Below are 17,138 nucleotides of genomic sequence, written 5' to 3' on the forward strand. Positions count from 1 at the left end.
TTCGAATTATATATTAATTTTATTGTAGCAGTAGGTGATTTCTAAAATAATTAACGAAGCACAAACGTCGCTGGAGTGTCTCACGTTGCTCCGACGATGACGGCGTATTGACAACACACACTGCCATTATAAACGTATGTTCACGGTGTGATCGTATGACTGTGGTTATAGCTGGTTTTATATGACAACTTTAAGAGTCTAGGGTTATAAATATACGAGTCAAGATTAACTTTACGCTATGATACGATGCCTTATAACTGAGATGCGACGGTAAGCGCTCGAAGCCTTACAGCTGTATACTTTGCATCTCAAGTTTGTGACAAATATAACTGCCATTCGATAAGTAAATTGTTATACATCATTCGACGCGTAGTAAGTTCATGAAGGGTAGCTTCATAGTTTACGGTCTCCGTCGGTGCACAGCCGGTCGTATTTGATACATATTATTCAATTTCGAAATTGTAATAGATTTATTAAGTACGTAATAATCTCACACGAGAAAGTAATAAGTAATGATTACCCTAATATAATTTGTGTCTTTAGCTGATAATGGAATATAAGTACGATAATAAGTTTATATCGCTCGGGATGACTTTGTGTTTGTGAGCATCGCTGAGTGGGACGGGACGAGAAGAGCACAAGGACGACGAAGGACGGCTCGACTGTTAAACACATACACATACAGACATACACGGCGAAGACGGTTACGTGCTTACTCGTGCAAAACTTGCGCAGTTACGCGTCTGTATTTGAGCTAAGTTGAGCAAAATATGTAATGGAAAAAAAAATATTGTCAATGCTACTTATTTTGATAAATTTGTAGCTAACTTAAGGCAAAGATGTTTTGACGATTGAGTGAGATATTTTAATTATTAAGTTAATTATGTGCTATACATAGGAAAATAAAAGTTCCAGCACTAAAAACGTTATTCGTGTTTTTAGGCATTTTTGGACATAGAATTTGTCAATTGACAAATTTATTTGTATGGTACAGTTAAAACTGAATTTAACATATGAATATATGTATATGATGTAAGTGAGCTACGGATATATTTGCTTACTTTGACTGATATATATGTACCTTGTTGTTATTGTTTTCTAAATCCATCTTTTGTAAAAAAGGAAGAGTTTGCTCGCGCAAATTTGCTCGCGTTCGTTGCGTTTTGCATGGTGTAGGTTTTACCAGACGCTTAACTGCGCAAGTCGGCGTCAGCGAGTAGTTTCGTGAGACTTGGTCTTTATACCCTACCCTTAGCCTTAACTCTGTTTCATTTGTGTCGGATGCGAGAAGTGTGACCGAACGTGGCACGTCCAGTCTCCAGTACGACCCTGTACATAGGTACCTTTAGATTCTATTGTCATATGTTTGACATATGTTTAATTTTATTCATCTAAGAAAGTACAGATGGCTGTTGTTATTTTTATATTATTTGGGTAGAATTATATTATTATTATTTTTTTGTAAATGACTTCTGTATTTATCATTTCTAAGCTTTTTAAGCCATAGGGACTTAGACTAATTAATGTACGAGCTGCGAACATTGTGATCTTAAATTGATTACTTTGAATTTTATTTACGGATTTTTTTTTTCATTCTGCGTATATATTGTAATTTTTCTTCATATCGACAGTTTTTTTGTTACTTCAGAGTGCAATATGTACAAATATTTACATATAAAATATTAAATGTACAGTAATGTTTAGTTTTAATGTCAACGCAATATCTTTCGCTATTCATTCGTTGAATGTACACCGGGAAGCATAATAAAATATTATCACAAGTGGCCCCGGAGCGGCCCACTCTCACTATTGTGTTTTCTAATACTTAAGCGATTAATTTTACATAGACGGACTAGGTGATCTTCGTATTTAAATTTGCTAATTTTTTGTAGCAGATTAGATTTGTTTACTCGTATAAGATAAATAATGTACATTTTGAATTGATTTTAAAGTGATTTAGTTGTTATTTAGTAATGAATTTTCTTAGGTGTAACTGGCAGCCTCGTGGCCAGTCCGCTGATACCAGTGTGATTTGTGCAATGTCTATTAGAAAAACTGTTTGAATACGGGTGCCTCGTTATGCGCGTACGGTTCGAGTAGACGTAGCGAACGAAACCACGCGCTCTATGAACATGTTGACAAAGCAAACTAAATCGGCCTACACTTACACACACAGCTTTATAATTAAAATTATTTATTTTTAAATGTGTGCAACGCATGTCATGATATGGAATTAATTAAAACTGTGTGTGTAAATAGGCATGTGTAATCGAAAGCCAGTCAGTGCCTGACTTTGCTTGTTATTGTAGTTTGCTCGAGTCTTATCGTTAGCACGCTTTCGTTCGAACTATGTGTAATCGATGTGAATCTACGGCAGGGGTTTCCTCTGATGCTTTCTGCTCCCATTGCTCTAGTGCCACGACAAATGATACAGGAAGGCTTATTTTAAAGGTTAAGAGCCCATTCCGACTTTTAACGTTTTTGTATATCACTAAAATTATTTAAAACGGGATATTTACCACGAGACTGGTAAATATCCCGTTTTAAATAATTTTAGTGATGAAAGTAACCATGTTAATTTAAAATCTTTTTGTATATCGTTTCTTAATTCTATTTGTCCGATGTAACTATAATTTTCCTCCTAATAAGTTGCCTTAGTAAATCCTTAATGTATGATTTAACAGTGGTGAAGCGAATTAGATATAGGGAACAGACGATATGTTAAAAATTTTAGAGTCAACTTTTATAAAAGATAACTACAAAACAAACGTGAAAAGGTGTGTACAAAACGAGGAAATTTGTATGAAACATTGTTATGCGAATAAACTTACACCTCAATATAAAAATATTGTCTTTTATTTCACCTCTTTATTTATATGTATAGTGAATATGTAATAATACAAAGGTTACAAAACAATACCCTTAAGTATTAAGTATATCCCTCTCTATTGAATAAAAGCAGTGCTATAAGAAATAGATCCAGAAATAACCGATAGTACATAGGAAAAGCAAAAATTGAAAAATAAAGTATTACTGTAGACTTTATTTCCCGGTTAAGAGGAAAGGGTACCGAAGAGACTTTTCAAAAATAGGTATTTGAATAAAATGTTTCTGTCGCGCTGCATGCCGCTACCGCGCCCCGCGCCATCTCCGCCCCGTTTTTTCTATGTGTGACTGTCGTGTTGTTAGTGTGCGTGCGCCGGCTATTCAGCTATTAATTGTTGACGATATTTTAGTATTCGCATCTTTCGTTTGTGATTGACTACGAGTACATATAGCGCATAGTGCTATTTTTCTGAATTTGGCTTGTTTTATTGAATTTGTTCTGCATCTCTTCGTTCTGCTGTGACTCGGCTTACTATTATTGAATTTCGTAAACTACTTATTATTATGTTTTATTATTTTGACTTGAATACTCTTTGTGACTTGATACATGTCTATATTTTTGTGGGTAATTATCGAAATACTTAGGTACTTTATTAATTGAATTAGGTATGTAATTACATGGTTGAGGTGTGTGTAAGAATGGGTAATGAAATACATACATAATTATAGTGTATACATGTAGTACACAGTATAAGTGTAAGTATAGCATATATATGTAATGTAGTACATACACAGTATAAAATGTTTGCCTTAGTATCTATATAATTTGTAATGTCTCATGTTTGTCGCAGTTATTAATACATAGGTATAGGTTATATATATTAATTAACATATAATTGCGGCGATATAACAATGGTTAAAAATAATATTATAATTAAAAAAAAAAAACAAGAAAAGCCGCCTGCGTGAAGAACAACTATTAGAAAGTCAATTGAAAAAGCTGGAACAAGATAAAAATTCAATAATTACACAAAGATAGCTAAATAAATCACACAAATTTCAAACATTATGTACTGTACACTTACAAAAATCATGAAGGCGACTTTTTCAATTATTATTTTATTTATGTTTTTTTAGTTAGGCAAATTACGTAATCGATTTGATTTTTTAAAGAGTGGTTGATTAACATGACATAACAATACACTTTATTGAACACCAACAGAAAATAATAATACGTATCAGATTGATTTTTAACCAACTTCCAAAAAAGGAGGAGGTTCTTAATTCGACTGTATTTTTCTTTTTTTTTGTATATATGTAACTTCAGAACTTTTGAGTAGGTGGACCGAGTTCGACTTGTACGCAAAGGAAAAAAAGCCGACTTCAATTACATCGACATGTAATACAACAAAGGTAGACGAAAATATAGTCAAGTAAATACGCGTTATTAAAGATTACTCAAAAATTTGTTATTAGACCTCGATGAAATTTAAATATGACTACACGATAAACATCAGCTTTCGATTAAATTAAAAATCATCAAAATCGGTACACCTAGTAAAAAGTTATGCGGTATAATACAACGTAGGTCGACGAAAATAGTCAAGTAAAAACGTATTATTTATATTACTCGAAAAGTTGTTGTTAGATCTAAAATAAACTCAAGTGAGACCAAATGACACACACCACCTTTCGATTAAAAAAAAATTGTAGAAATCGGTCCACTCAGTCAAAAGTTCTGAAGTAACATACATAAAAAATACAGTTAAATTGAGAGCTTCCTCCTTTTTTGGGAGTCGATTAAAAATAGAAACCGATTTTACACGTCTATAGAATTCCTAAGTCGACAAGCTTGAACAGTGAAAGATTTAGTATAAACGAAAGAGGAGTGAGAGGGAAATTCAAGAAGTAAGCTTTCCTCAGAACGAAAACTGCGTTCATTGGAATCACTAAGAAATTTAAATCGTCGTTTTTAGATAAGCAGGTACAACAGGATTAAAAAGAATAGAGTAAAGTAAATTGAGAATATACGTATTCCCGAAGTAGGGAATTGGGTGCCACTCAGGGCGTAACTACTGCCGTATCAGCCGTATCAATGATACGGGGCCTCCTATTTACAGGGCCCCTAAGGTGTGTAAGCAAAAATTAGTAAAATGTTATCCACAATGTCACTTAAACTTGTGCTTCCTGGAAAAAAGAATAAAAAAACTGTCATACATACCTATAGAGTTTTAACTTCAGGAATGACTGAAGTCTGAAAAGCAGTCCCATTTTATCCGAGTCAAGCGTGCGCCCAATTGTTGATAACATTCTGTATCGTTTATTTCGGGATTCAGGTAATCATTATGAACAATTAATTAATATTTTTTATATAAGAATGGGGCCCACAAGCAGACGAATCCATCTGATTTATAACGGCTACCGTCGTCCATGGCCTTTAGAGAAAAGATGTAGACACTAGACGCTTTAAAACCCCCAAATTTTAGCAAGGTCATTCCACACTTTGAATGTACGCGGAAACATTGCGCACGAAGCTCGCGCATTGGTTGCAAACCACTGGTGGATACAATTAGCACCACTAGACTTCTTGACATCGAAAGAATGCAGAACACGACAAACGACACTGCTCATAGTGCACATTACGCATCGCGTGTTCGCACCGTGGAATGCTTGGTGGTGCTTTTCCCTCATCGTCAAGAGTTGAATTCGACGCAAAAAGAGTGCAAAGAATTTCGCTTACTTTTTCGCATAATATGCCAGAGAGCCTTCAGGTTCGCGCAATGATGGAAGTGTAGACTAAAAAAAGTTACCTTCGACAGCTTTTGTAAGAAACAAAAGGCATGGGTTCCATTTGGAAAGCCCAATAGTCTCTCGCCAATTCTGCTGTTTGAACTTTGCCCTAGCGATTTACTACCTGTAAGACCTGGAGGCAGCGTTGAATCTCTTCTTCAGGTTATGCGCCTGTGAATCCCCCATATAGATGCGGAAGATTCATAGGAATTCACTAATAGTATTGGCCTCACAGGCTGAAGCGAACGATCCCCCGCATCTATTGCTGCAAGTCAAGGCTAATAACTCTCCAGCTTGGAACTACAAGCTCTTAGATTCGACCAAATTTAATAATCTGCTCCTCAGTAATGTCAAGATAAGCAATTTTTACCGATGAAAAAAAACAGAGGAGGTTCTAAAGTCGCTACGTACCTATATTTATTTATGTTTGACCATGCATAGCTTTTTACAGAGTATTCCGAAATTGATAAAAAAATATATTGGAAAGAGTAAACCCCGAAGTTGTTTTTCGCCTAGGAGGCGAGGAAGAAGCGCGGCTCGCAGCTTGCTTGGCGTAGGCATGGGAAAGAGCAGTCCTAATTTTTTAAACTTTCTTATTCTATTTTTTATTAGTATTACGGTAATAATAATAATCATAATATACTTTTTTGAAATCCTTGTATTGAACCCTTTCATTTGATACCAAAAACAAACAACACAGTTATTTACCATAATTATCATTGTTATTTGTTAGCGAAACCCTTCGTTAGCCCAGGTTTGCACAGTGTTACAATAAAAACCGCATATACAAATACGGTTTTATTGTAGTTATGAAAAGAGAAATTATTTAATTTTGTTAATACAAATTTTAGAAAATATCGACTAAAAATAACATCACTAGTGTATCGATATAATTGTCGACTATGAGGCATCACTTCGCTGGCGTATATACGTATTGCTTTGACCCTTCCCTCCCCCAGACCTATCCCCCAAAAAGCAAGAAAGGGACAACTGCAGCTCAGACCGTTTTAGGTATATAATTTTTGACCAAAACAGTGTTTCGTAGTCGACTGTTTTCTCCTCAAAACATGGCAATTTTTTTAAAATTTTTTTTTAGAAAATAAAAGAAGACTTCGGCTATGCCCCTATGTTTTCATTTTTTTGAAAATATGCATATATTTTTTTTAATGAGTGTCTGAAAATGTACAAAAAAATTATGCAATATTTCGAGTTTTTGAAGTCTCCTAATTCCTATGATAATAAGAATATGAAAAAAATCAAAACATAGGGGCATGGTCATGGCAGCAAAGAGTTCTATGTCACAAAAATATTTGATCTAGTGTCATTATCCAGGGAGAAAACAGTCGACTACGTTTGTATGGAGAAAGACCCGGTACCCTTTCCTCTTAAGACTACAAATTGTGGTAGTGGCGAAACTAAAACAACGATTATGTTTTGATCTGTATTTGTGGACGTACATCGATGTGCAATGTATTTCTTTACCACAAAAGTGTAAATTACTGGTTTTAATAAAAAAATATAAAAATAATGATACATTCAAAATATTTTGTTACGAGTAGCTTGAGTGGAAGTAACTCATTGTTAATTAAAAATTAAAGTATCAAAACTACATAGGTATAGGGCGGTGAAAATGTCAAACTTTAATATTTTATCAAATCGGTAGAAGTGCCATTATGACATAAATGTAACCTACATTTTCATTTTAAAGAATGCAATTATGAAAGGAATAAAAAAATAACTGGACTGCAAATAAAATGGGTCGGTTAGAAAATCGTCAATATCTTCGAAAGTGCCTGACCAGCTATCACGCATTCACCAGCTTACTCCCCAAGTCAAGCGTGCGTAAAGAAGTTTTACTTCAAAAACATTTTTTTACCGCTTCGTATTATTACGTTACAAGGTTATTAGTAAAAAAAAAAAAAATAATTTTGTTACTAAAAGATTCTATTGCATCCGTTTGCGGAAATTCTACCTCTAAGGTTGTGTAATATGAATTCGACAATTCTAATACAGCTTAGGGCGGTAGTCCGTCTGTATGAAATTTTGTATCAAAGTGCGTTTTATTTTTGTACGAACCTTTATTTATGGTCTGCATTTGAAATTATAAATATCCACCTTTATTCTTAGATCTGGCAAAGGCACGGTAGAAAGTTGCTGTCTGGCGTTGGGTGGATTAAAGGGGTTGTATTAGAGGACATACAAACAGTATGTTACATATGAGGGGGGGGGGGGACATTTAAAGCAGAAAACAATATTCCCATGTGAAACATTGTCTGACTCTGCTCACAACTTTACTCTCCAACTGACCTCCTCCCCACCCTTCATCTCATTCGTTATGTCCACCTCAAAGATCTTAATACTCACACACACACACACACACACACATCAGCCTATCGCAGTCCACAATAGTCATAATCTTATCAATTTTCAAGAACGTGTGGAAACTAGGTGTTTCAATAAAGGAGGGTTTGTTAGCGGTAAGAGCTCAAACTTGTGTCTTTGGGGGTTTAAATTAGACGAGGTTATGTTCAAGGAGGTCTCTATTTCACAGGTTGTAATTTTCTCTTCTTTACTTCTATCCAAAATATATTACCGGCCAGTATAAACGGCCTTCTGCGTTGTAACGAATAAAGTTTCATAAACTAACTAACTTTTGACACTAAGTTTGGGAAAACCCAGCGCTAATGGGCATGGTTTACTAGCATACTGTTTCGACAGCAACTGTCCAAGTGTATAGTACTTCGGAGAGACCGTAGTACGCAATCTTCGTCAAACGAGCTTATTGTCAGACCTGATCAAAAGCCTTTGCCATTTTAATGCTGACTACCATAGCTTCCCCTCTGCGAACAATGGTGGTTGCTCAACGGCGCGATTAAAACCTACATTAATACATCAATGTCGTACGAAAGTGAGAATAAGGAAGTCAAGTTCAGGAGCGTATGCTTTCAGTTCGATGGTCGGCATACCCTAAGACCACCGGACTCATCTAGGGAATGAAGAGCACAACGACTAGCTTGCTATTCAAAACTTACTGCATGCATTGAGTGTCCGCTTTAGGGGATGATTGTCATTGGAAGAATTCGACGTAGATAATGCGAAGGACCATTTGACTTGGCTTTTTCTCTTGTGTCAGAGAGTTCTCTGTCTCTCTTGGTTGAAGTAAAGACAAGGCAAGAGATCAAAAGGCACAATAGCCTCCCGAAGCATCTGCGTATGTTTTTTAAATGAATCCTAGCAGTTTACTTCTTGCGAAATTCGGAGGTAGCATTGAATCCCTTATTCAGAGTAGTAAATCAATTGTAACCTGTGTGCCGCAGCCCTTTACAAATAACTCTCCTGCTTAGAGCTACAACTCCTTTAGAGGAGATATTATACCACCACCGAAACCCTCCATCGACACGGACTATTTATGACGGTAACTGTGTAGATGACGTTAAAACAAAAGGATGGAGAAGCTCCTGGGGGGATTGGGGATTGGATCGGCAACGCGCTTGCGATGCTTCTGGTGTTGCAGGCGTCTATAAGCTACGGTAATCGCTTACCATCAGGTGAGCCATACGCTTGTTTGCCGACCTAGATACATAAAAAAAAGGATGAATGATTTTGACTAGTTTATAATTACTACGGAATTCGAGAAAAGCAAAATAGAAAGAAAATACCAATGAGAAGTCTAGTTGTGTGTGATTATGTTTGATACGAATACTATTTTTGCAATGGCTTAAAAGTTTTAATGGCAACTATTTAAATACTTAATTATAGTACAATATTAAGGAGTAACACTTGTTCTATACGAAATAATACAACGGGAAATTCCGGTACTATTAAGACAAATTGCCGAAATTCCTGGTTCTCAAATAGAGTACCGGTTTCAGAAACTCTAGTATTGAATAACAATAAATAAGTATTCCAGTCTTTGTGAATTCCTATGTCTCAATATATCTTACTAGTTTGTCTGCCATATTGGACAAATTTTTTATTTAATCTTTTGATTGAATATTCTGAATAAGAATTGTTTTATGTAGCCTGATCTACAGTCTTGTAGTTATAGCGTACGAAAGTTGAACCATAAATGTGGTATACAAAGAGCTCTCAATTTATTGTTATATTGTAATTTGGTACTAATTTAGTACCACTTTGTAAATACAATCTATTTCTACGCTAGCGAAGCCGTAGTAACAGCTAGTAGGTATGTGTAGCGTCATGCCTACATATGCGCATTAACAATATATTTACATATATGTAAATTATGGTATGTTTAATTTTTATTTATAATAATATAATTACTCATTTACTTATTTTTAAATTTTAGTTTGTGAATTTCTCATAATGTAAACTATACACGAGCGTAATACACTTCTTGCCATGGATAAGGTACACGTTTTTGTATCTTAACATTATATGCTTGTAAGATATACGAGTATCCGAGTTATTTTATTTTCCTGTTGATCTCACATTATAAAGAGAATCTTCTTAGCTCTGTCCAGTCACTTGTGAAACCTCGTCGTTTACACCCGTGTTCGGTTAAAATACATAAAAGAAAATGTTGTCCGTAAAATATTTTATTGTTGTTGTTGTTTTACAGTACGTTTCTCACACAACGTGTAAGTATAAAAACTTATAAAATAGTAATTAACTTGGGTAAAGTACGGTAACATTCTGTAAATAAAAATCGTAATTCTGGTTTAATTCTTACCAACAAGTATTCAAAATAACAATAATTTTTTCTTATCCAATTAAATAATTGGTCTTTTATTATGATATGTAATCCGAAACACACCTCATATTTAAGATTGTCAACCAAGTATAAAGTTCTTCCGTAAAGACTATAAATATTTAGAAGACGTGAAATCTTTTTATAAAATACATACGCTGCATAGAACATGGGAGGATGCTAAAGACAAGTGTAACATGGAAGGAGCAACACTTTTCTATCCTGATGACGATGATGAAGTGAATGCTATTCTCAAGTTTTGGAACGAAACGCAACCCTTTGCCTGGGTATTCGTGGGAATATCAACACCCAATGTCAAACAAGTCTTTGAAACAGTTGATGGTGAGTACTTTTTTTTAATCGGAAAATTTATGTTTATATACAAAAATACTTCAATCATTTGGTTTTAGTACCTCAATACATGTTTCGAACAATAAATTAATTAGTAAAGTGTTGAAACCTGTGTTTTGAAGGCGATCGTCTTTTAGGTATATCGTCTATTAGGTATATATTTGATAAAATTAACTCTACATTTTTAGAGATCAATATTTTATTTACCGGATGTAACAAAACTAATATATGTATATGTAGTGTTATTTTTGCAAAGTTAAAAAAGACTACTTACTACCAATAGCTGCTTTTGTCATAACACTTATCGCGTTTTTAACGGTGCTTATTCGAGTTTATAAACAAGCTTTTTATCAATTCATATTTTTTATTTGACTGTTCTCGAATAATTGAGTATATATATAAAAAAAATATCTTGTGAGAAAATAAGTGAAATTTTGGCAAAGACAAATATACTATGAGTAAACCATATGAGGTCGCGGCAGAAACTCAGTTCTCGGCATTCCCAATATTCTTGCCTATAGCAGTGGCCGCGGCAAGGATGGGCGGAGGATACTAGGAATCACCAGGATACAGGAGACTGCCACCCAACACTACACACGGTGACGTATAATGGACGCACTCTACGGCTGGATCATCACCTCACCGAACTTGTTCTACTTACATGCAGGTGATAGGGTTTTCCAAAAAGCGTCGGTTTTCTGGTCCACAAGAATCTCACTAGTAACGTTGTGGAAGTCAGCAATATGTCGACCCGGTTAACATACCTAGTACTTAAACTCACTGACAGGTAAACCCTGCGAAACCTTGTATGAGGATATAACAAAACCCATACATGGTACTACTTCGAGCTTCTACAACGTTGTTATGGGACTTCAACGCTAAATAAGGAGTACAAGACGATACGGCGAGGAAACGGAAACTAGTACACAGAGACCTCCGCTGCTGTAATACGAGAGATTAAAACTCTTGTAAAGCAGAATAGGAGGTTACTAGTTTCCCAAAGACCACTGGGGCAGAGTCTTCTTGCGAAGCTCAAAACAGCGGATGGCAGAATTTTTGGACTACGAGAAACCGTTCGAATCTGTCGAGACCTGGGCTGTCCTGGATTCTCTACAGAAATTTCATATCGGCTGACGATATATCGAGGTACTGAGATGTATGTACGACGCGGCGACGATGGCCGTCCATATCCAAGACCAGCGAACAAGACACATTTTCCTTCATCGTGGGGCAAGACAGGGGGATGTAATATCACCGAAACTGTTCACCACTGCGCTGAAGGATCTTCAATTCGATCGGAAAGTCTTTAAGATCTTTAAGTGGGGGGACGAGGCATCAACGTCAACGGCGAAAACATCTCTCACCTTCGTTTCGTCGACGATATCGTCACCTTTGCGGAGACATTGGAAGAGCTATGCCAAATGCTGGGTGGCATTCGTATTCGGCTAAATGAACTCTTCCGACGAGTCGGTTTCAATATGAATTTGGACAAAACGAAAGTTATGTTTAACATCCAAGTCATAACAAAACTGGTATCGGTCGATAGTAGGGTACTCTTCTCGAAGTTATTCAGAATTATGTCTATCTAGGCTATGCTGTTCAACCACGCTGAAGACTTCCAAAAGGAAGTCCAACTATGAGGTGTCTTATTTTTTGGCGTTTACTCCTTCAGAAACGCCGGCCTGCCCTGAGAGTGACTTTCTTGCGAGTAAGACAAATATGTTTTGTAATATCGCAGTATCGTTTATAAGGAGTAACCTCCGATCGCGTGTCGGAGCTGACGCACATTTTTTTTTTCATCTTCAATTATTTTTATGAAATAGATATCTCACTTTCATCAACATTTATACTCGCTTCCATGGAAGGTGTCGTATGTTGTACCTGCACTTCCTCTCTTTCAAAATACTCTTTCCATCTCTTTAACACACGCAGGTTGTATATAAGTTTTTACTTTTTGTATTACGCTATTTTTTAAATTTAAAGGTAGTACGTGTCATGTGGTCCCAATAAAATTTAATTGGGATCTGCGCATGCGCATTTACTTGACTATTTTTTCGTCGACCTACGTTGTATTAAACCTCACAACTTTTTAAAGTTTTTTCGGTTAATATTTTTAATTATTCAATACTTACTGCAGTTGTACAAAGTGTTATTCACAAGATATAATGGAATTAGTTTTTCAGGTGTACCAATAACCGAAGTATACGACAGATGGGGCCCAGGAGAGCCTAATGATGCTGGGGGTGAGGAAGGTTGTGTGATACTGCGAAGGGATGGTACCCTTAATGACGACAAATGCGAAAAAAAATTTCCATTCATTTGCAAGAAAACACTAAGCTCGTTAGAATGGAACATGTTGTGCGACATTCCTAACATGGGTAAAGAGTTTGTTTATTTTTTGGATAATACTAATCATATTTAGACTAAGATATCAATCACAAATTTCATTCCATTTTGGAAAACGTCATGTTAACTATTTACTAACTAGCTCTAAATATGTTCAAGTGAGGTAGTCACTTTAATTACTATTATAATAATCAATTACAATAGTCGTATTTATTTATAATTGATAAAATTTATAATACTTATAATTAAATATGTGTGTTTTTTTTGATCAGGTTTTTCGTTTTGCTTTTTTTTACTTTGTTTTTGTACAAGAAGAAGTAGTGAGGACATCAAATTTGGAATTAGTCATTTATTAATAACTAGTATCCCGCTACGGCTTCGCACGGGTATTTAACAAAAATTTCAAAATATTTTTCGCTAATTTTTTTTTTTTAAATATAATATAGCCTATATCATCCGCGGATAGTGTAGCTTCCCAACAGTGAAAGAATTTTTCAAATCGGTTCAGTAGTTTCGGAGCCAATGAAATTCAATGCAAACAAACAAACAAACAATCAAATCTTTCCTCTTTATAATTTAGCATATATGACCTATGACAAGGGAATATAAAAAATATCCAATTTACCTTCAATAGAGTCCTAAAATTTATGTGTATATATGTTACAATACATGCTAAAGAGCAACACAAACAATACAAACTAAAGGAGCTTTGTCGTTCTTTATTTAAAAAATATAGTCATATATATATATATAGTTATTTTATGAGTTCTGGTCACATAATTGAATTTATTTTATCAAACATATTTAACTTAATCAAGAATGTAATATTTTATTTTAGAATACCAATATGTCCAGAAACTAGGTAGATGTTACAAATTCCACACGACGCCAATGAATTGGTCGGATGCCTATACGGTTTGCAACACGGAGCAATCATATTTAGCCGTCATCAACTCTCAAGACGAAGCTGATTTCCTAGTAAACTTGACAAATAACACACCCAAAGATAATGTTGAAGGAAACTTTTTAAGAGGTGCTGTCCATTTAGGATTTCAGTTTAAGAAAAATAGATGGCAGACTATAATTAGAAGTAAGTTACTCTTTTATTACAACAAGAACAGTTATACTTTTTAATAATTACAATAATACTAACTGTTGTAGGTATTTTTGCTTGCTTTCAAGTTTAGTATTTTTAAGGTGTTAGATATCAAGTAGGAATGTAATGTATAAACAAATCAGCCTAATTTGTCCATCTGTTCTGGTGTTTTGGACTTAGCGACACATTTAGGGATTCAGTTTTATTTATTTAAGATAAGATTGCATATAAAAATTATTCTAATTTAAATATTTGGTGGTGAATTTAAATTAATGAATTATTATTTACCAAAAGTCCCAAATACCTGAATAAGTCGTCTGTAAACCAGTATTATTTTGCATCAGCAGCAGTCTTCGTCATCAAAAATATTAGTTGTCTGCAAACCGGTATTGTTTCGCATCAAACTGTACCTTTCGAAGTGACGCACATCAGTAACCTTAAAACTATTATTATTTTTCTTTAAATGTTTATCGAAGTGTGTTTATTATATATACGAATTTATATATATAATAAATAATAATATATATATTAAAAAATATCCGACTAACAAAAAAAACTGGCGCAAATTATTTTTTTGAGAAAACATAACACATAATTGACCTCCTTGTGATTGTATTCTTCGCAAAGATAGAGATACTCGTATTTTAAATTTATGTGCCAGTTTTCTAATCATTTCAAGTGAAAAGATTACATTATTTGGTGTACGGAACGTACTCGTGTAATTCCTTAAGGAAATAAGGACGTTCCGAGAAGCCTATGAACGCCCCAGGAGGCTTCTGAGCTTCTGGAAGGAGCTGGGCTGGCTGAACTAGTCAGCCCTTTTTCAAACATAAAGGACCAGTATTGAGTCTAAATGAGAGGAAAATCGAGCCCACAACAACAACAACGTACTCGTATAATTTAATATGTTATAAACTATGATATATGTAAGTAATTTCTTGTGTGAAATACAGCGCCACACCCAGGTATCTATAATAATAATTGTATTTTTCGCCGGTGGTAAGCGGTACCGTAACTTTTAGACACCTGCAACACCAGGAGCGTTACAAGCGCGTTGCCTACCTTATTCTCGACTGTTTCCAGGAATACAACCATTACACACTATACCGTATCCATTGCTTTTTATTTTTTATTATGATGAGGATTGCGCAAGACCGGGATGTGTGGCGCGAACTTGGGGAGGCCTATGTCCAGCAGTGGACTGCGATAGGCTGAAGTGTAGAATTTTTAAATATATTAATAACATTTTTACAGATATGCCATTGTCAGAGAGCGGATACACTAAGTGGGGAGGGGGCCAGCCTGATGGAAAAGGCGCAGAGAAATGTGGTTCTATGTTTTACAACGGACAGCTGAATGATATACGTTGTGATATAAATTTATTCTTTATCTGCGAACACGAAATAGATTTACTACGTAACGGTCAAATTCTAAGGTTTGGAGAAGTGTTCACAACTGCGAAACCGCATGTGGGGATGTAAAATAAATATTCCTCTGCCTGACTTCATTATAGAGTCCTAAGTAGAATAATCAATCATATAGTACTTTTATTCATTCATATAACACGACACGTCATATTGCAATCTCCTGACCATAAATTGTAATAACCGAATAATACCATCAAAATTACCATAGCAGCTTTATTTGGGAAAGGAAAACTTAACCTTTACCAAAATAATTCAAAAGCTTAAAATATCTTTACTATAGTCTTAATTCATTTATAAGTAATAAAAAAAACTTTAATCTAACAATGGATAATTTTCGTAACTTTATATCCATATAATCATTGTTTATTTAATAACACAGTGTAACTTCATTAACACAGCAAGTATGTATTTGTAATGGCTGTGTTGTGTTGTCATTGTCAGCTATGCATTCTGGGCTTATTATTTGTGGTCAATATGAGCTTAATTTCAGTACGAATAACAGTTAATTTAACATACCTCACAATTTAATGTAAGTGAATCTGAGACTTCAGAAATTCGAATCTTAAATAAGTCGACCCAAGCGGTTAATTTGCATTTATGGTGAATTTTTTAGCCTATAATTTTTAAGCAGCTGAAGCAAATGTATTAGAAAGAACATTTAGACAAAACAAATAAGCCTTACTTATTAGTTTAGATTTTAGAACAATTTTTGAGATTTTATTTATAATTACAATAAAATAGACAGTCTGAACGATGATTCGCTTATTACATTGCAACAATGTAATCACGACATAGTCTAAAACAAAGTCACATCCCGCTATTTGTATGCTTAGATTTTCAAAACCACGCATCGGATTTTGATAGGGTTTTTCTGTGTCGTATACTGTTAAAGTCCAAAGCTAATACGTATTTAGCTCCAATCATATAAATGTCGATACATATATACTACCTGTGGTGCGTAACAAGCACGTTATTTATTTATTTTTTGTTATCTGCACTGTAAGAATTTAGATGACCTTCATAACTTAATCATACTTCATACTGAGCTTTAGTATTCGAATCCGCAAAGTGAGTCCACAGACGCCAAGATGAGTTGATTTATTTAATTTATTCATCTTACATACTTTACGATTGATATTAAAATAAAAGGAAATAGTTTAAAAACTTTTAACCTTAGATTTTCATCTAAATAGAGCCCATGCATTACTAATATGTGTATGCGTATTTATTATATAGATTATGATACATTATTGATTGTATTTTGTGGCTTATAAACTCCATTATGCAATAGTTTCTATAACTTATGATTATGAATACCTATTCATAATCATAAGTTATAAAAACTATAATATACAGATCATCAGACATTAACCTCAGACTTTCATATATCATCATCAATCGTAGTTGAATAAAATATAATCGTTATACTTATATCATATTTTTAAATGAAAAGGACACATGTCTTTTTTATCAATTATTTATAAGCATTTATTTAAATTAGACATTTTAATTATATTTGAATGTAGCAAAAATAAAAAATAAAAACAAAAATTATTGTGAAAAAATATATTTGTACACTATATATTATATT

General features: G+C 34.4%; 1 protein-coding gene across 1 annotated transcript; it reads left to right on the forward strand.

Moving 5' to 3' along the window:
• The first annotated feature begins 10,100 nt into the window (after positions 1-10,100).
• LOC123653480 (secretory phospholipase A2 receptor-like) lies at positions 10,101-17,009 on the forward strand. Its single transcript, XM_045589475.1, has 5 exons — positions 10,101-10,217; positions 10,406-10,669; positions 12,862-13,056; positions 13,863-14,114; positions 15,375-17,009. Exons 1-5 carry the CDS (start codon positions 10,157-10,159, stop codon positions 15,599-15,601), a joined length of 999 nt encoding a protein of 332 aa, XP_045445431.1. The 5' UTR covers positions 10,101-10,156; the 3' UTR covers positions 15,602-17,009.
• The last annotated feature ends 129 nt before the right edge of the window (positions 17,010-17,138 follow it).

The sequence above is a fragment of the Melitaea cinxia genome, chromosome 5, assembly GCF_905220565.1.
Source record: "Melitaea cinxia chromosome 5, ilMelCinx1.1, whole genome shotgun sequence".
Classification (NCBI taxonomy): Eukaryota; Metazoa; Arthropoda; class Insecta; order Lepidoptera; family Nymphalidae; genus Melitaea; species Melitaea cinxia.

Coding starts and splice junctions, on each gene's coding strand:
- LOC123653480 (XM_045589475.1), top strand. CDS start 10,157: ATGTTGTCCGTAAAATATTTTATTGTTGTTGTTGTTTTACAGTACGTT. Junction 10,218..10,405: donor GTACGTTTCTCACACAACGT/GTAAGTATAAAA, acceptor CTCATATTTAAG/ATTGTCAACCAAGTATAAAG. Junction 14,115..15,374: donor ATGGCAGACTATAATTAGAA/GTAAGTTACTCT, acceptor ACATTTTTACAG/ATATGCCATTGTCAGAGAGC.